General features: G+C 44.4%; 1 protein-coding gene across 1 annotated transcript in view; it reads left to right on the top strand.

Moving 5' to 3' along the window:
• The window catches only part of INPP5A (inositol polyphosphate-5-phosphatase A), a 524,295-nt gene that overhangs the window by 473,332 nt on the left and 25,273 nt on the right, over window positions 1-25,690 (top strand). Inside the window, exon 12 of the mRNA XM_029060884.2 lies at window positions 4,193-4,266. Within this exon, the coding sequence (XP_028916717.1) occupies window positions 4,193-4,266 (74 nt within the window). The remainder of the gene's footprint in view (window positions 1-4,192; window positions 4,267-25,690) is intronic.

Below are 25,690 nucleotides of genomic sequence, written 5' to 3'. Positions count from 1 at the left end.
CCCTAGCACTTAGAACAGTGCCTGGCACATAGTGAACACTAAACAAATGCCATTTAAAAAAAAAAAATCCTTCCATGTCTAGAATTTCAAGTTGAGTTTTCAGAACTGAGCAGAACCATATTCTTTCATCTGTCTTTGCTTACATATTTGAAATCAATTTTCTCATCTAAAGGACTCAGGTTCTCCCAAAACACATCGCCCCTTCCCTGTTGAGTTGACTCTCCCTAGGAAGCTGTATTTTAGAAAGAGTCTGTTAGTGTCACTTGGGTTTTGCCACTCCATGCATGTTCAGCACTTAGCTGTCTTTGAGGAAGAGACAGCTCTTTACTGTGTCAGCCTTCTCTCTGACCTCCCTTCCTCCTCTCTCGCCCCGCTCCGGTCTATTCTTCACTCCGCTGCCCGGCTCATCTTCCTGCAGAAACGATCTGGGCATGTCACTCCCTTTCTTAAACAACTCCAGTGGTTGCCTATCGACCTCCGCTCCAAACAAAAACTCCTCACTCTAGGCTTCGAGGCTCTCCATCACCTTGCCCCTTCCTACCTCTCCTCCCTTCTCTCTTTCTACCGCCCACCCCGCACGCTCCGCTCCTCTGCCGCCCACCTCCTCACCATCCCTCGGTCTCGCCTATCCCGCCGTCGACCCCTGGGTCACGTCCTCCCGCGGTCCTGGAACGCCCTCCCTCCTCACCTCCGCCAAACTGATTCTCTTTCCCTCTTCAAAACCTTACTTAAAAATCACCTCCTCCAAGAGGCGTTCTCAGACTGAGCTCCTCTTCCCCCTCTACTCCCTCTGCCATCCCCCCTTTACCTCTCCGCAGCTAAAGCCTCATTTTCCCCTTTTCCCTCTGCTCCTCCACCTCTCCCTTCCCATCCCCACAGCACTGTACTCGTCCGCTCAACTGTATATATTTTCGTTACCCTATTTATTTTGTTAATGAAATGTACATCGCCTTGATTCTATTTAGTTGCCATTGTTTTTACGAGATGTTCTTCCCCTTTACGCTGTTTAGTGCCATTGTTCTTGTCTGTCCGTCTCCCCCGATTAGACCGTAAGCCCGTCAAACAGCAGGGACTGTCTCTATCTGTTGCCGACTTGTTCATCCCAAGCACTTAGTACAGTGCTCTGCACATAGTAAGCGCTCAATAAATACTATTGAATGAATACTGGGGCAGGGTAGGAGGAGGGAGGGTGTTCCAGGCCAGAGGCAGGTCAGCAGTGAGATAGGTGAGGTGGAGGAACAGTGAGTAGGTTGGCATTAGAGGAGAAAAGTGTGAAGGCTGGGTTGTAGTAGAAGAGTAGTGAGGTAAGGTAGGAAGGGGGAAGGTCATTGAGTGCTTTAAAGCTATGGTAAGGAGTATTTGTGCAGAGGTGGATGGACAACCACTGGAGTTTCTTGAGGAGGGGGGAAACACGGCCTGAACTTTTTTGAAGAAAAATGATCTGGTCAGCAGAGTCAAGTGTGGACTGGAGTGGAGAGAGAAAGGAGTCAGGGAGATCGGCATGGAATCTGATACAGTAATAATAATAATAATAGTGATGGTATTTGTTAAGCGCTTACTATGTGCAAAGCACTGTTCTAAGCACGGGGGGCGGGAGGGGAAAGTGATCAGGTTGTCCCATGTGGGGCTCACAGTCTTCATCCCCATTTTACAGATGAGGTCACTGAGGCACAGAGAAGTTAAGTGACTTGCCCAAAGTCACCCAGCTGATAAGTAGTGGAGCCGGGATTAGAACCCATGAACTCTGACCCCCAAGCCCATGCTCTTTCCACTAAGCCATGCTGCTTCTCTAATCAGAATCAGTAATCAAAGTGGGATAGGATGTGACTGGACTAATATGGTAGCGGTTTGGATGGAGAGGAAAGGGTGGATTTTAGCAATGTTGTGGAGGTTGAACCGACAGGATGTAGTAATAGGTTGAATATGTGGATTGAATGAAAGCGAGCATTCAAGGGTAATGCCAAGGATACAGGCTAGTGAGACAAGAAGGTTAGTGGTGCTGTCTACAGTCATGGAAAAGTCATGTGGAGGACAGGGTTTGGGTGGAAAGATAAGGAGTTCTGGTTTTAGACGTGTGAAGTTTAAGATGACGGCAGGACATTCAAGTAGAGCTGTCTCGAAGGCAGGAGGCGATGTGAAATTACAGAGAGGGAGAGAGATCAGGTCTGGAAATGTTGATTCGGGAATCATCTGCATAGAGGCGGTAGTTGAAGCCATGGGAGCGATTGAGTTCTCCGAGTGAGTGGGTGTAGATGGAGAATAGATGGAGATGCAGAACTGAACCTTGACGGACAGCCACAGTTCATTCTTTCATTCAGTTGTATTTATTGAGCTCTTACTGTGTGCAGAGCACCATACTAAGGACTTGGGAGAGTACAAAGCAACATTAAAGAGACACATTCCTTGCCCACAACTAGCTTACATTCTAGAGTGGAGGGAGACCGACATTAATATAAATAAAAAAATAATGACAGGTTTGTAGATAAGTCCTGTGGGGCTGGAATGGGGGGAAGACCAAAGGGGAGCAAGTCAGGGCAACACAGAAGGGAGTGAGAGAAGAGGGGGTGGGACTATGAGCCCCACATGGGACAACCTGATTACCTTATATCTACTCCAGCGCTTAGAACAGTGCTTGGCCACATTGTAAGCACTTAACAAATATCATCATTACATAGTAAGCTCTTAACACATACCACAGTTATTAGTATTATTATTATCATCAGTGTTTGGCACACAGTAAGTGCTTAACAAATACCGTCATCATTATCATCGTAAGAATGTATCACCACATTCGTTTCATATAATATTTTCTAATAGTTTTCCTCCTCCTTTGCTCTTCCAGTTTTTAAATCTGCACCCCCGTGCCCCAGAAGGTGCCCTTGAGGGTGATCGCACCCCCCGAAGGGTGCAGGGGTGCTGCAGGGAGAGAGGGGAGGAGAATTGGTGGGCGGACCCTGGGGAAGGAACTAGGCAGAAGCAGTGCAGGTGGTTCAGGTAGCAGCTTTCCACACAGATAATTAATGTGTACAAGTAGCTGCTAATTGCACATTTCAGGAATGATTTATGAGGTGGCAGAGAGGAAAGAGGGACACAATCTAATTTAGTTGGAAACCCCTGCCATTCATACAATGATATCAGCACAGCTGTGAGATGGGACATGATTAATGAATAATACCCAGCCATTCTAAAGGCTGCTGTGGCGATGACACATTTGTCAGAAGAGCAAAATGGTTCTTAGAGGCCCGGTCAACTGAAGATTAGGGATTTATTTCGTGTAATAGTTACTTGGTTAGAAGTTGCAATGCCACTCTGTTTCTGAAGTAGCCGGTTTATGGTTACCGAAACGGTGGTTGCTTAGCAAGGGCTCTTTGGCTTCTAATTGGGATAACTTTTTGAAAGCTAGGTAAGGTTTGTTATCTCGTTTCTTATATGAAGTTGGTAAAGTGTAATGCACTGTACTGATAGGAGCCTTAACTAATGCAAACTTGTGAATGTCTCCTTTAAGCCTCTGGTTTTCACTCAGTATCTTTACTGAGGCACCGAATGCTGTTCGGAACATGATTTAGGTGCTTTGTTATTCTGGAAGTGACCCCAAAACACACAAAGAACCCCCCCACACACACACATACAATCTTGGAGTTTCAGGAAGTGTCTTGTTCGAGCATCTATCTTGTCACTTGACTTGTTTCCCATGACAAACAAAACAGTTTCTTTTGCATTTTTAAATGACCTAAAGGATGCTAATCAAAGGTCTTATTCAGTGGGGGATTCTTAGGGAACAGAAGCATACGTGTATTTCCCTCAAAGAATGGAGCCGTCTGTCTTTGGTTTATTAATCCAGACCTGCCCATTTCACAATGTGTGAAGCAGTCCACCTTTTCTGCCCATAATGTATTGATGTCTGTCTTCCCCGCTCTAGATTGTTAGCCCGTTGAAGGCAGGGATAGTCTCTCTTTGTTTCTGTATTGTACTTTCCAAGCACTTAGTACAGTATTCTGCACACAGTAAGCGCTCAATAAATGCAATTGAATTGAATGAATAATTCAAGTGTTATAGAACAAAACCAAGAGAGTGTACATCCTAAGGATTTTGCAAACTAAGTACTGTGTGGCATTAACTCGTTGATTCTCCAACTAGATGAGACACAATTGAAAGGCAGAAAATGATTTTGATTCTCTCTTTTTCCTTGCAGCTTTTAGAATTTGACAAAGAGCTGTCAGTCTTTAAAGACAAATTGTATGAACTGGACATCTCATTTCCTCCCAGGTAAGCAAGCCCTCGCGCGAGGATGTAGCAGCCGAGGACCCTTCTCTGTCCCATGAAGAAACCGGCTGGGCAGGGAATGGGAAAGATAGAGATGGGCCTGAGCAGCGGCTGAGCCTCAGCCGGGAGCACAGCAAGAAGCAGCCTCGGTAGTGTTTGTTCTGAAGCTCTGTGGGAACTGGTGTCAGTGTGCCCAGGAGACTGGGGGTGCCCGGGAACAGGAATGGGTGTGGGAAAGCAGTTGGCCCAGGAGCAAGAATGGGAGCGGAGTGGCTCTGGGAACGGGAGTGGCTGTGGGAGCCGGAGTGGATGTGGGAGCTGGAGTGGCTGTGGGAGTGAGGGACTGAGAAAATTGATACTGACAACTGTGGGGTCCATCAGGGTTCAGTTCTGGGTCCCCTTCTATTCTCCATCTGCACCCACTCCTTTGGACAACTCTTTCACTCCCATGGCTTCAAATCCATCATTATTATCCCAACTCTACGTGGATGATACCCAAATCTGTATCTCTACCCTGATCTCTCTCCCTCTCTGCAGTCTCGCATTTCCTCTTGCCTTCAAGTCGTTTCTACTTGGATGTCCTCCCATCACCCTCAAGCTTAACGTGTCCAAAACTGAACTCCTTATCTTCCCACCCAAACCCTGTCCTCCCCGTGACTTCTCCATCATTGTAGACAGCACCACCATCCTTCCTGTCTCACAAAACCAGAACCTTGACGTTACCTCCACTCCTGTCTTTCAGTCAACTCACATATTCAATCCTTCACTAAGTCCTGTCAGTCCCACCTTCACAACATCGCTTAATGCACTTTTTCCTCCCCATCCAACTGCTACCATGTTAATACAGTCACTCATCCTACCCTGCCTGGTTTACTGCATCAGCCTCTTTGCTGACCTCCCAGTCTCCTGTCTCTCCGTATTCCAGTCCATACTTCACTCTCCTGCCTGGATCAATTTTCTATAAAAGTGTTCAGGACACATCATCCCACTCCTCAAAAACTCCAGTGGCTGCCCATCCATCTCCGCAATGACCAGAAACCCCTTACCATCGACTTTAGAGTAGTCAATCACTTTTCCCCCTCCTACTTCACCTCCCTACTCTCCTTCTACAACTCAGCCCACACACTTGGCTCCTCTTTAGCCAGCATTTTCATTGTGCTTGTTCTCGTCTGTCTCACCACCAACCTTTCGTCCACGTCTTGCCTCTGGCCTGGAACGTCCTCCCTCCTCAAATCCAACAGAAGATAACTCTCTCCTCTTCAGAGCCTTATTTGAATGTATATCTCCTCCAACAGGCCTTCCCTGACGAAACCCCTTTTTCCTCTTCTCCCACTCCCTTCTGTGTCACTCTGACTTGCTCCCTTTATTTATCCCTCCTCCCAGGCCCACAGCATTTATGTACATATCTGTAATTTTCTTTATTCATATTAATGTCTGTCTCCCCTTGAGATGCTAAGCTCGTTTGTGGACAGGGAATGTGTCTGTTTCTTGTTAGATTGAACGCTCACAAGCGCTTAGTACAGTGCTGTGCACACAGCAGGCACTCAATAAATGCAATTGAATGAATGAATGAACGAATGGAAGCAGAAGGGCTCTGGAAGCATGAGTGACTGTGGGAAGGAGAGTGGCTGTGAGAGCTGGAGCGGATGTTAGAGCGGGAGCTGTGCTGAGAGCAGGAGTGGATAATGATAATAATAATAATAATAGTATTTGCCAAGAACTGTTCTGAGCATGGGGTAGATACAAAGTAATCAGGCTTTCTCACATGGGTCTCAGTCTTAACTCCCATTTTACAGATGAGGTAACCGAGGCACAGAGAAATTAAGTGACTTGCCCAAGGTCACACAGCAGATAAACAGTGGAGTGAATGTGGGAGTGGGAGCAAGAGAAATTGCTCTTTAACCGACTGGCTGCGAAACTCTAGACTGCCAGCTACTTCTGGACAGGGAATGTGTCTGTTTACTGTTGTATTATACTCTCTGAAGCACTTAGTACAGTGCTCTGCACACAGTAAGCACTCAATAAATACCTCTGACTGAATGACTGACTGCCAGTGCTCTCCTTGCTGCAATCCAGTGACTGCAACAAAGTTCACAAGAGCATTAGAAAAACCCAGACCTGAAGAAGCAGTCACCTGTACCCAACTTCATAAAGGATGCATGTTTTAACATGATACTATCCCTTAGATTAATCCCTAAAGAGTAACTTAATTGAAAGTCACCTTCATTTTAACTATTTTCCGTATTTATTTCCGGTCTACTGTAAATAGAGCTCTATCAGATATGATATTCTGTTTGAATCACATCTTTCATTTAACTAAAATTGAAACCAGTTCTTACATGATGGGTTTAAAGTTGACTCTGAAAATCAAACTTTTTTCCAAACGTTTGATGCTGCATTCACAGATTCTTGAAATATTTGTTGGCTCCACTGTTGTGAGAAGGGGATTAACTCCTTCCATTCCGGCAGCCTGTACCAGGTAGTGGTTTTAGTACCTCATGTTATACACTCCAGACAGCATAGAACATCTAGTATCAAGAAAACTTAACAGAGAAAGGGAGTGGCCCAGAACTCTGTTGGCAAAAGGCCCAAGACCCCAAGCTGAGGACTGAGAGAAAGAATTTGACCCTCCCTTTTGCCTGGCATTCCCTCCCCTTTCACATCAAACAAACCATTGCTATTCCCATCTTTAAATCCCTTCTAAAATCACATCTCCTCAAGGGGGCCTTCCCTGATTGATATCTCATCTTCCCATACTTTTTATGGTATTTGTTAAGCGCCTAGTATGTGCCAGGCAGTGTACTAAGCACTGGGGTAGATACAGGGTAATCAGGTTGTCTCACATGGGGCTCAGAGTCTTAATCCCCATTTTTACAGCTGAAGTGACTGTGGCACAGAGAAGTGAAGCGACTTGCTCAAGTTCATACAGCAGACAAGTGGCAGAGCCGGGATAAGAACCCAGGTCCTCTGACTCACTGCCCTCTGCTCTGTTCACTAGGGCATGCTGTTTCCCTAACCCTTTTCCCCATCCTACTGCTCTTCAGCACTTTCACATCACCTAAACTCTTGGACACTTGCAGCCAACCCCATTGCATCTGTGTTCAATCAATCAATCAATCAGTCAAATTATTGAGCAGTTTCTGTGTGCAGAGTGCTGTACTAAGTGCTTGTGTTCATATCTTTATATTTCATGGACTCCAATAATCATAATAATAATTAATATTTGTGGTATTCGCTAATTGCTTATTCGGTGTCAAGCATTGTACTGAGCTCTGGGGAAGCAGCGTGGCTTAGTGGAAAGAACCCGGGCTTGGAAGTCAGAGGTCGTGGGTTCTAATCCTGGGTCCTCCATTTATCAGCTGTGTGACTTTGGGTAAGTCACTTCACTTCTCTATGCCTCAGTTCCCTCATCTGTAAAATGGGGATTGAGTCTGTGAGCCATATTTGGGGCAACCTGATTACCTTGTATCTACCTCAGCTCTTAGAACAGTTCTTTGCACATAGTAAGCAATTAACAAATGCCATTATTATGCTTATTATTAAATACAAGATAGGCAGAATGGATAGAGTTCTTGTCCCACGAGGGGCTCAGAGTTTAAGAGGGAGGCAGAACAGGCATTAGATCCCCATTTTACTAATGAGAAAACTGAGTATAGAGAAATTAATTTACTCATCCAAGGTCACACAGCAAGCAAATAGCAGAGTCAGGATTAAAAGTGACATTCCCTTGACTCCTTCAGGGCACAGATCATGTCCATTAATTCTTCGGGTCTAAAAGTTCTATTGTATACTCCGAAGCATTTAGTACTGAGCTTTGCATTCAGTAGGTGCTCAATAAGTACTACCGACAGCAATTGACTGAATCCGCTATCGGCTAAATATGCTTAGAAATCCAGAAATGTTTATTAAGGTCTGAAAGATGCATTATGGGGATATGACTAATATGAAATCCTACTGGAGCCCAGGATCAACCAGTGCAGGACACACATTTCTGTTAACTGATCTGTTGTTAGGCTCCTTTCAAGCAGCATGGTACAGCGGATAGAGCACGGGCCTGGGAATCAGAAGGACTTGGTTTCTAATTCTGCCTCTGCCACTTGTCTGCTGTGTGATCTTGGGCAAGTCATTTCACTTTTCTGTGGCTCTGTTAGCTCATCTTTAAAATGGGGATTAAGACTGTGAGCTGCACGTGGGAAAGGGACTTTGTTCAACCTTGATAACCTTGTATCTACCCTGTAAGTACAGTGCCTGGAACATAGTAAGCACTTAACAAATACCATAATTAAGAGCTGTTAATTCCTTGGCAGTCATCTTGCTTTTAGTGCACAGCTTCTCCTGAGAGCAAAGCTCTTGTAAAATGAACGGTCAACCATCCCAGTCATAATCAAGATTCTGTACTGTGCTCCCTCCTATAGTGAACCAGAAACTTAGGGAATAGAGAGAAACCCTCTTTAAATCCTGCCTTTTCCAACAGATCTTCCCCAATTAATTCCTAAACTCCCCAAGTTGTAGAAACATGACAAACCACCTCCAGTACTTATGTTTTAAATTGTCCCCATCCTTAACACTTGGGCAGGTTTATATATTCAATTGTATATTTAGTTATTCTTATTAACTCTAATTGTAAATGTTCTTATGTCTCTCCCCTGTTTTTTTTTTTGTGTTCTGTTTCAATGGTTAAGCGCTTACTATGTGCCAGGCACTGGACTAAGCGCTGGAGTAGATACAAGATAATCAGGTTGAACGCAGTCCATGTTCATTCATTCATTCAATAGTATTTATTGAACGCTTACTATGTGCAGAGCACTGTACTAAGCGCTTGGGATGAACAAGTCGGCAACAGATAGAGACAGTCCCTGCCGTTTGACGGGCTTACAGTCTAATCGGGGGAGACGGACAGACGAGAACAATGGCACTAAACAGCGTCAAGGGGAAGAACATCTCGTAAAAACAATGGCAACTAAATAGAATCAAGGCGATGTACAATTCATTAACAAAATAAATAGGGTAATGAAAATATATACAGTTGAGCGGACGAGTACAGTGCCGTGGGGATGGGAAGGGAGAGGTGGAGGAGCAGAGGGAAAAGGGGAAGATGAGGCTTTAGCTGCAGAGAGGTAAAGGGGGGATGGCAGAGGGAGTAGAGGGGGAAGAGGAGCTCAGTCTGGGAACGCCTCTTGGAGGAGTTGATTTTTAAGTAAGGTTTTGAAGAGGGAAAGAGAATCAGTTTGGCGGAGGTGAGGAGGGAGGGCGTTCCAGGACCGCGGGAGGACGTGACCCAGGGGTCGACGGCGGGATAGGCGAGACCGAGGGACGGCGAGGAGGTGGGCGGCGGAGGAGCGGAGCGTGCGGGGTGGGCGGTAGAAAGAGAGAAGGGAGGAGAGGTAGGAAGGGGCAAGGTGATGGAGAGCCTCGAAGCCTAGAGTGAGGAGTTTTTGTTTGGAGCGGAGGTCGATAGGCAACCACTGGAGTTGTTTAAGAAAGGGAGTGACATGCCCAGATCGTTTCTGCAGGAAGATGAGCCGGGCAGCGGAGTGAAGAATAGACCGGAGCGGGGTGAGAGAGGAGGAAGGGAGGTCAGAGAGAAGGCTGACACAGTAGTCTAGCTGGGATATAACGAGAGCCCGTAATAGTAAGGTAGCCGTTTGGGTGGAGAGGAAAGGGCGGATCTTGGCGATATTGTAGAGGTGAAGAAGAGGCTCGCTGACTTAATCCCCATTTTACAGATGAGGTAACTGAGGTGAAGAGAAGTGAAATGACTTGCCCAAGGTCACACAGCAGACAAGTGGGGAACCCAGGTCCTCTGACTCCCAGGCCTGTGCTCTTTCCAAGAAGCCTCGCTGCTTCTGTTAGAATGGAAGCTCTTTGTGACAGGAATCATTTTTTGTGCACCTAATTCCTCAGTAAACTACGTTGCACCTACTACTATGATTATAAGTTGTTACATACAGTCCTGCCCTAGTAATAGCAATAATAATAATGATGGTATTTGTTAAGCACTTACTATATGCAAAGCACTGTTCTAAGCGCTGGAGAGGACACAAGATGATCAGGTTGTCCCACATGGGTCTCACAGTCTTCACCCCCATTTTACAGATGAGGTAACTGAGGCACTGAGAAGTTAAGTGACTTGCCCAAAGTCACACAGCTGACAAGTGGCTGAGCCAGGATTTGAACCCATGACCTCCGACTCCCAAGCCCAGGCTCTTTCCACTGAGCCATGCTGCTTATCTAAGTGCTTCTGATAGTAGCAGTAGTTGTTGTTATTGTTTTATAGTAGCACTGAGCTCATTGTGGGCAGGGATTGCCACTCTTTATTGTTATATTTTACTTTCCCCAGTGCGTAGACCAGTGCTCTGCATACGGTAAGCGCTTAATAAATACGATTGAATGAATGAATGAGTGCTCCCTAAGTGTAGTGACTGTATGAGAAGCAGTATGGCTCAGTGGGAAAAGCATGGGCTTGGGATTCAGAGGACCTAGGTTCTAATCCCGGCTCTGCCACTCGTCTGCTTTATGATCTTGGACAAGCCACTTTACTTCTCTGTGCCTCAGTGACTTCATCTGTAAAATGGGAATTAAGACTGTGAGCCCCACGTGGGACAACCTGATTACTTTGTATCTACCCCAGCACTTAGAACAGTACCTGGCACATAGTAAGTGCATGACAAATACAGTAATTATTATGAGGCTCTTGGGAAGAATAGAATAAAGACGTGACACATTCCGTGCCTTCAAGGCGCTTGTGATCTAAAAGCGAAGATAAATTTTTCCTTCATTCATTCAGTCTTATTTATTGAGTGCTTACTATGTGCAGAGTAATGTATTAAGAGCTTGGGAAGGAACTGTACAACAACAAGTAGCAGAGGCAGATCTAGGGCTTTCAACCCAATATTCATTCAGTCAAATTTATTGAGCACTAACTGTGTGCAAAGCACTGTACTAAGCACTTGGGAGAGTACACTGTAACAACAGACACATTCCTGTCCACAATGAGCTACAATATGTGATGAGGTAAAAATTTCAACATACTCTGTGCCTCAGTTTCTTCATCTGTTAAATGGGGATAAAAGAACACATCATCCCTATTAAACTTGGCACCGATGTGAATCTACCCCGGCACTTAGCACAGTGCTTGGCACATAATAAGTCCTTAACACATTCCTTCATTATTAACTCCTGCAGAAAAACACTAGCAACAAGAAGCAGATAGTAGGCTATTTTCCCAAAGCGCCACAGTGGCAGAAAGAGTAAACCTCAGTGATGATTCCACCAGACCCTTCAAACGACTTCTCAATCCTCTCATTTTGCAAGTGTATGATCCCACCCATTTCCTCATCCTCTGTCTTGGATTTGATAGGCAGAAATGGAAAAGAAGTCAGGGAGCAAAGTGAAGAACAGTGCTTAATGGACATGTCACTGTCAGAAAAGGGCTCCGAGAGGTTGGGAAGAGCCCTCCCTGTGACAGGGACAAAGTGAAAACAGATCTGCCACGCTGCCAAAAGATGACTTTAAAATCCATGTCAGGATTCTCTTTTCCGGCCAGAATTAAAGAGACAGGTGGGTTTCAGACACTTGTCTTTGCATCGCTGTAGACCAATCCTCTCAACAGCAAAAGAAATTTTAGCAATTCAGCGACTGGTAATTTGTCATCAGAGTGAGAACTAGCCCAGGACTCAAGATCAGTAACCAGCACGCCAGCAAGTGCTCCAGTTTGATCTTCACCCCTCCCCCAATCCCACCACACTTATGGAAAGCAATGTGGCTTAGTGGAAATAGCCTGGGCCTGGGACTCAGAAGGTCGTGGGTTCTAATCCCACCTCCCCCACATGTCTACTGTGTGATCTTGGACAAGTCACTTCACTTCTCCAGGCCTCAGGTCCCTCATCTGTAAAATAGGGATTAATGACTGTGAGCCCCATGTGGGACAACCCGATTGCCTTGTATCTACCTCAGCGCATAGAACAGTGCTTGGCATATAGTAAGCACTTAACAAATACCATAAGAAAAAGTGTATCGGGGTGGGGATGTCACTGCAAGAAAAGAAATTAAACATCCTACTTGTTAAGCACTTATTTTGTGGCAAGCACTATACTGAGTACTGGGAGTAGCACAAGATACTAGCCACTCTCTGACCCCTTGCCCATATGTTGGCCTCGGCTTGGAAAGCCGTCCCTCCTCATATCCAACAGACATTTACTCTCCCCTTCAAAACCTTACTGAAGGCACATCTCCTCAAAAGACCTTCCCTGTCTAAGCCCCAATTTTCCTCATCTCCCACCCCCTTCTGTGTCACCCTGACTTGCTCCCTTTGCTCTCCCCCACTCCCCACCCCATAGCCCTTATGTACAGATCTGTCATTTACTTTACTGGTCTGTCTCCCCCACTGTAGAACCTACGTCCACTGTCAGCAGGGAATGTGACTGTTTATTGCTGTATTGTACTCTCCCAAGCGCTTAGTACAGTGCTCTGCACACAGTAAGTGCTCAGTAAATTCGATTGAATGAATAAATGAATAAGATCATCAGATCAGACACAGTCCCTGACTCACATGGGGCTTGCAGTTTAAGGGGAAGGATCATCTCCATTTTGTAGATGAGATCATTAAGGTCCAGAGAAGTGAAGTGACTTACCTAACAGGCAAATGGTGGAGACAGGATTAGAACCCATGAACTTCTGACTCCCGGGCCCATGCTCTTTCTATTAGACAACATTGCTTCTCATTAATAAGCTCCTTGGGGGCAGGAATTGCATCTACCACCTGTATTGTATGCTCCCAAGTACATAGTACAGTGCTGTGAACTCAATAAACCCCACTGATTTATTGATTAATTGGGCTAGACCTCTTAAAGAGATGTGGTTTCCTAATCAGGAATCTCCACTGATGAAAAATTGTTTTTCCCTTAAGCAAGAAATTTTGAATATATGTTTTCATCTTAAGCTTTATCTACTTGCTTGCTTTGCCCTTCCCCTCTAGTACGATTACTACTGGGTGTCCATCCTGCCTTTTAAATCTTCAGGAAAGTTGTAAATTGCTGGAGAAATCAGGGTGATTAGTCCAGTCTGCCTCAATCAAGTTGGCTTTGGAATTCCATTCAGTCAGTCAGTCATATTTATTGAGTGCTTAATGTGTGCAGAGCACTGTACTAAGTGCTTGGAAGAGTACAATACAAAAATAAACTGACACATTCCCTACCCGCCACAAGCTTACCATTTAGAGGAGGGGACAGACATTAATATAAATAAATACTATCTAACGATTCTACTTTCATAGTGCATAGTGTGCCCTAAATGTCAAGCCCTGTGCTAAGCGCTAAGTGTGGTAATAAGAACATCAGGTTGGATACCATCTGTAAAGTAAAAAGAGCTACTTCTACTTTAAGCTTATTGGTATGCTTCGCTGCTCAGTGTATAGATAGTAGATGGGTTTGTTCCATGCACACAAAGGGTTTCTTCATGAAGTTGGGAGAATGGTCTAAAGATGTTTTTCGGATGAGCCGAAGAAGGCGCCCCAATAGATGAGCATTTCAATTGGAAAAATAATTTAAGGATTGGCTGGATTAGTCAACCGTGAGTCCAAGAAGGAAAGAGTGAGAATAACTAAAAGAAAATCGCTCCTTTCATCATCTTTGTCATTTTCTTTGTCATCAACCTATTGTGTCTCAACACTCTAATTGATCACTAGATCTCTGAATCCAAGTGAAAACATAAATTATAATTATGACATTCAGTTACAACCTGCCAATCTTGACTATCTGGCTGTCAACCTCTTTCCCACGTCCTGCCTCTGGCCTGGAACCCTCTCCCTCTTCATATTCATTCAGTCATATTTATTGAGCACTGTGTGCGAGCACTGTATTAAGCATTTGGAAAGTACAGTTCCTAAACAGAGATAATCCCTACCCAACAACTGACTCACAGTCTAGAAGGGATAGACAGACAACAAAACAAAACAGGTAGACAGGCATCAATACCATCAAAATAGATAAGTAGAACCGTAGATAAATGCACATCATTAATAAAATAGAGCAATAAATAGGTACAAATGTATACAAGTGCTGTGGGGAAACCAATGGGGTAGAGCAGAGGGAGGGAGTTGTGGCAATGGAGAGGGGAGGAGAAATAGAGGGAAAGGGAGGGCTCAGTCTGGGAAGGCCTTCTGGAGGAGGTGAGCTCTCAGTAGGGCTTTGAAAAGGGGAAGAGAGTTAATTTGGCAGATGTGAGGAGGGAGGGCATTCCAGGTCAGAGGTAGGACGTGGGCCACGGGTCGGCGGCGGGACGGGCAGGAATGAGGCACAGTGAAAAGGATAGCGGGAGAGGAGCGCAGTGTGTGGGCTGGGCTGTAGAAGAAGAGAAGGGAGGTGAGGTAGGAGGTGGCAAGGTGATGGGGAGCAGACAATGATTCTCCCCCCCTTCAAAACCTTTTTGGAGTCACATCTCCTCCAAGAAGCCTTCCCTGGCTAAGCCCTCCTTTCCTCTTCTCCTCCTCCCTTCTGCGTCACCCTGACTTGTTCCCTTTATTCATCCTCCCTCCCAGCCCCACAGCACTTGTGTACATATCATTTTATTAATATTAATTCCTGTCTCCCTCTCTAGACTGTAAGCTCGTTGTGGGGAGGGAGCGTGTCTGTTTATTGTTCTATTGTACTCTCCCAGGCACTTAGTATGGTAATCTACACATAGTAAGCGCTCAGTAAATACGATTGACTGACTTCCACTTTTCAGTCCCCTCCCGTGCCAGCATCACCACAAAAAGACTTCGCCAGTCAAATCCCCTTGCTGCCAAGCCTATTAATCTGAAGGCATGTGACCAGAAGCACTGAACAAGCTCCTTCTGCAAAGCAGCAACCCCTTTTATTAGAATTAGCTTCTTCATGGCAGCTCAGATGTGAATCTCAAGTTATCTAGCAGCATTAGAAATTGAATTATTACCTTTCGAGGGTAGCGGGGCTTGTGCACATTAATCTCAACGGGGTCACTGCCGCAGCTTGCCTTGTATCAATCTCAGGACCAGTGATTTTTTTTTCCCCCAGTGAAGTTTCATTAACAGACATTCCTTATAATGAGAGTGAACAGAATTGTTTTTCTTCAATAACGGCATTTTTAACTGTTCTCAGTAGTCTGAGAATATTTCACTCTTTATGGAATCAATCAATCAATCAGTGATATTTATCGAATGCTTACTATGTGCAGAGCACTACACTGAAGTGTTTGGGAGGATATAATATAACAGAGTTGGTAGGCTCTGCCCACAGGGAGCTTACATTCTTGAGTCAGTCAGTGGTATTTATTGAATGCTTACTCTCTGGGAGAATAATAATAAAATAATGTTGGTATTTGTTAAGCGCTTACTGTGTGCCTAGCACTGTTCTAAGCACTGAGCACTGTTTTAAGCGCTGGGGTAGATACAGGGTCATCATTAAAAGGGAAGCAGCGTGGCGCAGTGGAAAGAGCACGGGCTTTGGAGTCAGGGCTCATGAGTTCGAATCCCAGCTCTGCCACTTGTCAGCTGTGTGACTGTGGGCGAGTCACTTAACTTCTCTGTGCCTCAGTTCCCTCATCTGTAAAATGGGGATGAAGACTGTGAGCCCCACGTGGGACAACCTGATTCCCCTGTGTCTCCCCCAGCGCTTAGAACAGTGCTCTGCACATAGTAAGCGCTTAACAAATACCAACATTATTATTATTATTATAATTATTATTATTATTATTAAAAGCGGGGCTCACGCTCATAATCCCCATTTTAAAGATAGGATAACTGAGGCACAGAGAAGTTAAATGACTTGCCCAAGGCCACATAGACAAGTGACCAGAGGTGGGATTAGAACCCTAGTCCTCTGACTCCCAAGCCCTTGCTCTTTCCACTAAGCCACGCTCCTTCCCTGCCCTCAAGGAGCTGACAATCTAGTGGGGAAGACACATATCAAAATACATTACAGATGGTTGAGGCAACTGATGATAGAGATTTGTACATAAATGCTGTATTCATTCAATCGTATTTATTGAGCGCTTACTGTGTGCAGAGCGCTGTACTAATCGCTTGGAAAGTTCAGTTCAGCCGTAAAGAGAGACAACCCCTGCCCACACTGGGCTTACAGTCTAGAAGGGGGGAGACAGATATCAAAAACAAGCATCCAGGCATCAATATGAATAAATAGAATTATAGATATATACACAGCAAAACAAGTAAACAGGCATCAGTAGAATTTTAGATATATACATATATATACAAGTGCTGTGGGGTGGAGGGCTGCGGGAGTAGAGCAAAGGGAGCAAGTCAGGGTGACGAGGAGGGAAGAGAGAGCTGAGGAAAAGGGGGGGTTTAGTCTGGGGTAGAGCACTTGGAGAGCTATATGTAAGGATTTCCAGCTTTCTTTAGATCTCATTTTAAAGTCTCAGGACACATTTCCTAGTACTGCACTGTACTGAAAAAGATGATTTGACATTTTAAATTCATTGTCTAAAGGGAGAGATCTGGCCATCCTTACATATCTTTTCTCTTAGCACGTATGGATATATGTACCCAATTCAAAATTGCTCTATTTTTTTAAGCCTTTCTGCCCAAATTTTTCAGATGCGTTTTGAAGCTACACTTCTTGAATTAGAGTCATTTCTGAAATACAGGTTTCTTCCATTTTTGCCACTGTCTCAGTTAACAAGCACCTCCTCCTGTCAGAGTGATGGAAGATGTACAAGCTATATGAGACAAGGCAGCCTTTCTGTGAGCACAGTATCTCTAGAACGGTGTGTTCCACATTAGCCTTTTCCACCACGCACTCGTTCAGATGAAGAACTTCACCACCCATGGTGTCTTCTTCCAATAGGAAGCACAAGTGTGTGTTTATGTGTATGTGTGTGTGTGTCTGTGTGTGGCATAGTGGAAAAAGAATGGGTCTGGGAGTCAGAGGACCTGGGTTCTAGTCCCAGCTCTGTCACTGGTCAGCTCTGTCACCATGGGCAAGTCACTTAGCTTTGCTGGACCTCAGTTTCCTCATCTGAATAAGCAGACTAAATACCTGTCCTTCCTCTTTTTTTTATGGTGCTTGTTAAGCGCTTACTCTGTGCCAGACATTGTAGTAAGTGACATTTTCAATAATAATAATGAATGATAATTGTGGTATTTGTCAAGCACTTCTTATGTGCCAGGCACTATACTAAGCACTGAGGTGGATGCAAGCAAATTGGGTTGGACACAGTCCATGTCCCACCTGGGGCTTACCATTTTAATCCCTATTTTACAGATGAGGGAACTGAGGCACAGAAAAGTTAAGTGACTTGTTTAAGGTCACACAGCAAGCAGTTGCCAGGTGGAGGATTAGAACCCAGGTCCTTTTGACGGCAAGGCCTGCTCTCATTCCACTAGGCCACCCTGCTTCTCAACCTTAGACTGTGAGCCCTATGGGGTATAGATCTGTAATTTTATTTATTTGTATTGATGTCTGTCTCCCCCTCTAGACTGTGAGCTCATTGTGGGAAGAGAATGTCACTGTTTATTGTTGTATATTGTACTTTCCCAAGCACTAAGTACAGTGCTTTGCACACAGTAAGTGCTTAATAAATATGATTGAATGAATGAATGAATGACAGACCAGTGTCTGACCTTTGGTCATTCAATTGTATTTATTGAGCGCTTACAGTGAGCAGAGCACTGTACTAAGCGCTTGGAAAAGTACAATAGTAAACAGTCACATTCTCCGCCCACAGTGAGCTTTAGTACAGCATTTAGTACAGTTCTTGGTCTGCAGTAAACCTTGAGCAAACCCCATAGTTATAGATCATTACATATCATTAATTATAGGAAGCAAAACTTGAGAAGAGGTCATAGAGAAACCTCCACCATTTAATCTCCTGTTTGGTCTGACAGAAGGGAGCACACACTGTAAAATTCATATCCCTGTTGGTCAAGGAGTGATCAGGTCAGGTCAGGCCTGACAGCCCTGACCACTGCACACCCCAGTGATGAATTTGGCTTCCCAATGTTAGCCCTGGCCCTGAAGCCAAGAGGGGCATAACACCACGGTGATCAAATGCCTGCCGTCTGACCCAGAGAGGCAGGCCGGTTGGCTTAGGTCAAGGAGAAGGTCAACTTGCCAAGACCCTAAATTTGTGTGCTGGTTTTCAGGGGGAGGAGGAAGGAAGGGGAAGAGTGGGATCGCTCTATGTGTTTCGTAAACTTCCGTGGAGAAGAAACCCATCCCAGAAAGGGACTTTCTTTGCACATTATTGCAGCCACCGTTTCATGCTGCAAGATTAGGAAAAGGATGTAAAAAGAATTCATAAACAATAGCAAGGGCTGCCAATTAAAGTCGTAAACGCAGGCTACTGAATCGTTTCGATAGCCTCGTTCAAGCGGGTAATTTAAGGCATTCAATAATCTGCTATTTTGGAAAATCAGGCTTCACCCACCTTTCAAAGGCAGGGTACATTTTAAGGATTTAAAAGCTGCAATTGTAATGACTGTTGCGTGGGCTATTTGGAGTGATTTGTGAGATTTGGAGAGGTAGGGATTTTTTTAAATCTTATTATCTAATTTATTATCCAAACAGCGCCTGTGTTGGCAAGAAATCTGACATTAGTTGAACACTGAAGCCAGAAGGACCACAAAATGATAGAATGAAGTAGGTCCCCTGCTTTATAAATGAGACCATCTTTCCATACTTGTGACTGCAGCAGTAGTTGATTTCCTCCTCTTCAAGCGTGAATTTACTTCTTTGTAACCTGTCAGCTACTCACTTGATTGTGAATTATTTTTAATAAAGCGCATAAGTCCTTAACACTTGTGAGGGAAAGCCAATGACAGACAGCATTTCTTCCTGAAAAGGAGAGGCAACATCTAACTGGCTTCCCTCTCAGATTATGTTTGCATTATTTTACACACTGGAAAAGGTAATTGAATTTAAAATGTCAGCTGGTCCTTTTCAGTTCAGGGCTGGGATGTGAAATGTGTTCTGAGCATTGGAAACAAAGGCTGTAGAACCAGACCTCAAGAAAGATGTTATCGAGGGCTGAGATCAGGTGACACTCCTTGTTTTTCTTTATCTGGAGTGCAAATGCCTGAGTTCTAATCTCAGCTCTGCCACTACTCTGCTGTGTGACTCGGGGACAATCACTTCATTTCTCTCTGCCTCAGTTTCTTCATCTGTAAAATGGGATTTGTGAGCCCCATAAGGGACAGGGACTATGTCTGACCTGATTAATTTGTATTTGCCCAACTGCTTATTACAGTGCTTGGCACACAGTAAGGGCCTAACAAATACCACAATTATCATTATAATTAGGATGGCTTCTTTCTGCTGTTTTCCAAGTCCGAGCATGTGTCTCACAGGGTTGGAGAGGGGGTGAGAGACTAAAGGAAAGAGGGAAAGGGAAGATAAAGTGGGAGAGAGGGGGTGGAGGAAGGAAAGTAAATTGAAAAACTGACCTAAAAGAGCTGTCTCTTTGCAACTTGTGGTTATAATGATGTGATTGTGGATCAATAATATAATATATATATATATGTAAAATGGGTCAAGTGCTTGGGTATTTGTGGTATGTGTAAATCTGACACAGTCAGCTGTCCCACATGAGGCATGCAGTCTAAGGGAGAGAGACGACCAGCATTTGATCCCCATTTTACAGATGAAGAAACTGAGGCCCAGAGAAGTAAAGTGACTTGACCAAGGTCTCACAACAGGCAAGCAGCAGAACAGGAATTAGAATCCAGGTCCTCTGATTCCCTGGCCTGTGCACTTTCCACTAAGACACGATGCTTCCCATGAATCTAGACTGCAGGGTACTTTAGCAAGTTGGTGTGAGTCAAACTACTCTGAAAGTTTAGTGGGACAGAGGAAGGAAAAGAGATTTGGTAACATACTGCTAAAGGGATATAATTATGTGTTGATGCAGATGTAGCAAATACAGAATAGGACAGTCCAAATTAGATTTTTAGATTTACGAAGTTTTGTGAGTGGACTGATCACTTTTAAATCTTATAGTGGCACCTCCCTTCCCCCTTCCCTCTCCATCCAAACATTAATACAGTCACTCATCCTGTCCTGCCTGGATTACTGCATCTGCTTCCTTGCTGACCTCCCAGCCTCCTGTCTTTCTCCACTCCATCCATACTTCGCTCTTCTGCCCGAATCACTTTTCTACAGAAATGTAGAAATGTTCAAGACACATCACCCCGCTCCTCAAAAAACTCCAGTGGTCGCCTATCCACCTCTGCTTTAAACAAAAACTCCTCATCATTAGCTTTAAAGCAGTCCACCCTCTTGCCCCAGCCTACTTTGCCTCACTTTTCTCCTTCTATAACCCAGCCCGCACATTTCACTCCCCTAGTACAAACCTCACTGTACCTCATTCTTGCCTGTCTCGCCGCTGACCCCTGGCCCATGTCCTGTCTCTGGCCTAGAATGCCCTCCCTCCTCAAATCCACCAGACAAGGACTTTCCCTCCCTTCAAAGCCTTACTGAAGGCACATATCCTCCAAAAGGCTTTCCCAGACTAAGCCCCATTTTACTTCATCTCCCACTCCCTTCTGCATCACCCTGACTTGCTCCCTTTGCTCTTTCCCCACCCCCAGCCCCACAGCACTTATGTATATATTTGTAGTTTTATTTATTTATATTGATGTCTGTTTCCCCTCCATCTAGAATGTAAACTCGTTGTGGGCAGGGAATGTGATTGTTTATTGTTGTATTGATTCCCCCAAGTGCTCTGCACACTGTAAGGACTCCATAAATACGATATGAGTGGTCACCAGTCACCAAAGTTTTTTTGTTTTATTTTGTTTTTTAGTGATGTTTGTTACTAGGTGCTGTACTAAGCCCTGCAGTAGATACTAGGTAATTAGGTTGGACACAATCCATGTCCCACATGGGGCTCACAGTCTCAATCCTTATTTTTCAAATGAGGGAACCGAGGCCCAGAGAAGTGAATTGACTTGCCCAAGGTCACACAGCAGACAAGGAGAAGAGCTGGGATTAGAAGCCTGGTCCTTCTGACTCCCAGGCCGGTGTTCTGTCCACTAGACCATATCTCTTCCCTGTCCCATGAGGGACTCATAGTCTTAATCCTCATTTTACAGATGAAGTATTTGAATCTCAGAGAAATGAACTGACTTGTCCAAGGTCACACTGACAAGTGGTGGAGTTGGGGGATTAGAACCCAGGTCCTTTGGACATCCAGGCCCATGCTCTATCCCCTAGGCCATGCTGCACAGATTGTTAATTATTAGTTAGATTGTTAGTTCTATTGTTTATAATAGAACTTCCCAGGTAATTTGAGGTTGACGATAAAGGATTATTCCTATTTGAAAGACATTTGGTGTTTTCATTAATAAACACAACTTTCTTGTTCTGCTGTAAATGTTTTAGGTCATTAGTCTGGGATCGTAAATTAGGACTCTTTTAATTTATTCTTTGAAGGGTTAAAGTTACTAATATCTGAATTCATTTGAAATGGAATATATTGAAGTTGACGGAATACATCGAAGTTGACTTTTCTGGCTTCTGCTTCAAAGGCCCATGCATGAATATGTAAAAACGTTTAATTACACATTTATTATGATGGATGTATATCATAATTATATTCCTTCATAACACAGTAATTATGGTTGGAATCTAATGTAATTTGTAGCTGTCATGTCATCAGTTATTAAGGCAGCAGTGTAATCTCGTGGTAATTAAGATGCAGTTGCGGAGATTGTGTTGGGTGAGAAGGGGTGATCTCTGGCTTTGAGTGGGTTCAGCTACTGCCTAGTTATTATTATTAATAATAGGAATAATAACAATTATGTTTCTTGTTAAGCACTTTACTGTTCTAACTACTGGGGTAGATACAGGTTAATCAGGTCGGACACAGTCCCTGTTCCACATGGGGCTCACAGTCTAAGTAGGAGGGAGAACAGGTTTTGAAATCTCTTTTTACAGTTGAGGGAACTGAGGCACAGAGAAGTGAAGTGACTTGCCCAAGGTCACACAGCAGACAGCGGGTGGATCCGGGATAAGAATTCCAGGTCCTCTGACCTCCGGGTCCGGGGTCTTTCCATTAGACTACAGTGCTTCAGTTTTTGTTTGATGCAAGCAGCAGAGGATGGGGAGAATCAAACATGACCTTACAGCTCCAGTTCTGCAGAGAGTTCATGAAGTATGTTATGATGCGTAACACTTGTTGGTGTTTTTTGCATTTTTGTTTCTTTTTATGGTATTGGTTAAGTACTTAACTAGGAGCCAGGCAGTAAACAGGATGATCAAGGTGGACACAGTCCATATCCCACATGAGACTCACAGTCTTAATCCTCATTTTACAGATGAGGTAACTGAAACACAGAGAATCAGTCAGCCTTATGTAATGAGCACTTTCTGTGTGCAGAGCACTGTACTAAGTGCTTGGGAGAGTGCTAGCTTAGAGTCTAGAGGGGTTGAGCAACATTAATATAAATGATTAAAATGCCAGGTATGTACTTAAGTGCTGTGGGGCTGGGAGTAGAGGGCTGACTAAAGGGAGCAAGTCAAGGTGACACAGAAGGGAATGGAAGAAGAGGAAAGAAGGGCTTAGTCAGGGAAGGCCTCTATAATAATAATAATAATGTTGGTATTTGTTAAGCGCTTACTATGTGCAGAGCACTGTTCTAAGCGCTGGGGGAGATACAGGGTCATCAGGTTGCCCCACGTGAGGCTCACAGTCTTCATCCCCATTTTACAGATGAGGGAACTGAGGCACAGAGAAGTTAAGTGACTTGCCCACAGTCACACAGCTGACAAGAGGCAGAGCCGGGATTTGAACCCATGACCTCTGGCTCCCAAGCCCGTGCTCTTTCCACTGAGCCATGCTGCTATAAGGCTTTGAAGTTGGGGAGAGTCAATGTCTGTCAGATATGAAGAGAAAGGGCGTTCCAGGCCAGAGGCAGGACACGGGGACGAGGTCAGTGGTACAGTAGAGAAGATGGAGGTACAGAGAGAAGGTTAGTGCTGGAGGAGTGAAGCTGGGTGATGTTAGGAGAGTAGTGAGGTGAGGGAAGAGGGGACAAGGCAATTGACTGCTTTAAAGCCAGAGGTGAGGAGTTTCTGATTGATGCCGAAGTGGATGGGCAACCACTCTAGTTCTTGAGGACTGGGAAACAAGGTCTGAACATTTTTTGTAGAAAAATGCAGTAGAGTGAAATATGGACTGGAGTAGGGAGAGACAGGAGACTCGAGGTCAGCATGGAGGCTGATACGGTAATGAAAGCAGGATAGGATAAGTGCTTGGACTAGTGTAGAAGCAGTTTGGATGAAGTGGAAAGGGCGGATTTTAAAGATGTTGTGAAGGTCGAATCGAAAGGATTTAGTAATGGATTGAGTATGTGATTTGAATGAGAGAGAGGAGTCAAGGATAACGCCAAGTAAAGTGACTTGCCCAAGATCATGCGGCAGTCTAGTGGCCGAGGTTGGATTAGAACCCAGGTAGTCTGACTACCAGACTAGTCTGACTACCAGGCCTATGCTTTATCCACTAGGCCATGCTGCTTCTCATCCAAATGAAGTAATCATTTGTGGGGAAGCCAGAAGTCGCTTGGGCTAATGGAAAGAGCACAGAACCAGGGGACTAATAATAATGTTGGTATTTGTTAAGCACTTACTATGTGCAGAGCACTGTTCTAAGCGCTGGGGTAGATACAGGGTCATCAGGCTGTCCTACGTGAGGCTCACAGTTTTAATCCTCATTTTACAGATGAGGTAACTGAGGCACAGAGAAGTTAAGAGACTTGCCCACGGTCACACAGCTGACAAGTGGCAGAACCGGGATTAGAACCCATGACCTCTGACTCCCAAGCCTGGGCTCTTTCCGCTGAGCCACGCTGCTTCTCTAGAGACTGAGATTGTAATTCCCACTTTATCACTTTTCTTTAAAAAAAATGGTATTCTTAAACTGCTTACTCCATATCAAGCACTGTTTTTTTAATGGTATTTTTTAAGCACTTACTATGTGCCAGGTACTGTACTAAGTGCTGGGGTAGATACAAGCCAATCAGTCCCTGTCCCAAATAGCGCTCACAGTCTTAATCCCCATATTACATATGAGATAACTAAGACACAGAAAAGTTAAGTGACTTGTCCAAGGCCACACAGCAGACAAATGGTAGAGACAGGATTAGAACCTAGGACCTTCTGACTCCCAGGCCTATGCTGTATTCACTAGGCCAAGCTGCTTCTGCACTGGAGCAGATAAAAATTAATCAGGCTGGGTCCAGTCCCTGTCCCACATGAGGCCCTTCTTGCCTGCTTTGTAGCCTGAGGCAACAGTACTTTTCCTTGCCTCAGTTTCCTCATCTGTAACATGAGAATTAAATGCCTGTTCTCTCTCCCGCTTTCAGTTGTGAGCCCCTTGTGGGGACAATGATGGTGTCAAATTTACTTGTATTGTGTCTTCCCCAGGACTTAGCACAATGCTTTGCCGATTGTAAGACCTTAACAAATACCATAATAAGTATTATTAAAACACAAACTGTATTCCTAGAGAGAATAAGGAGTTTGGGGCTAAATGTGATAGGTCTGATCTGGGAGAAAGCAGTACCATAATTCACTTTTAGCTCATCTCAATTCTTTTCATTTTATTTGGCGTTAATTTTCTATGATTCTCCTAGGAGTTCCAAAATAAAGAAAGAGACTAAACCCACATTTTCAGATGGTTTGCGTTGTAATCTCATTTAGTCAAGGTAATCCCATCCATGAGGAAGCAGCGTAAGCCTAACGGAAAGAGCACAGGCCTGGGAGTCAGACGTACTCAATCAATCAATCATATTTATTGAGCACTTACCATGTGTAGGGCACTATATTAAGTGCTTGGGAGAGTACACCACAACATTATAACAGACACATTCCCTGCCCACAATGAACTGACAGTCTAGAGGGGGACCTGGGTTCTAATCCCAGCTCTACTACCCGTCTGCTTTGTGACTTGGTCACTTAACTTCTCTGTACCTCAGTTACCCCAAATGTAAAATGGGGATTAAATCTTCCTCCCTCCAATTTAGACAGAGAGCCCTATGTGGGACAAAGACTGTGTCCAACCCGAGTGCTGAGAACAATGGTTGACACATAGAAATCGCTTAACAAACACTACAAAAAAAAAATCCACTGGAGAAGAAATCCAATTCTGAATTTTAAAATGAAGCCTGGTTAGTCCCAGGTTGTTTAAGAGGTAAACAACTTGGCCTTAGATGAGACCAGCAAAGGGATCTGGACTATGGTCTCTAATCCTTAGAAAAAAAGTGGTAGGTGTGAAGAAGGAATGGATGACATTGAGGTTACTAATAATAATAATAATGTTGGTATTTGTTAAGCACTTACTATATGCAGAGCACTGTTCTAAGCGCTGGGGTAGACACAGGGGAATCAGGTTGTCCCACGTGGGGCTCACAGTCTTCATCCCCATTTTACAGATGAGGTAACTGAGGCACAGA

The sequence above is a fragment of the Ornithorhynchus anatinus genome, chromosome 3, assembly GCF_004115215.2.
Source record: "Ornithorhynchus anatinus isolate Pmale09 chromosome 3, mOrnAna1.pri.v4, whole genome shotgun sequence".
Taxonomy (NCBI): Eukaryota; Metazoa; Chordata; class Mammalia; order Monotremata; family Ornithorhynchidae; genus Ornithorhynchus; species Ornithorhynchus anatinus.
Note: the sequence above shows the minus strand (reverse complement) of the source record. Positions and strands in the feature narration are given on the sequence as shown.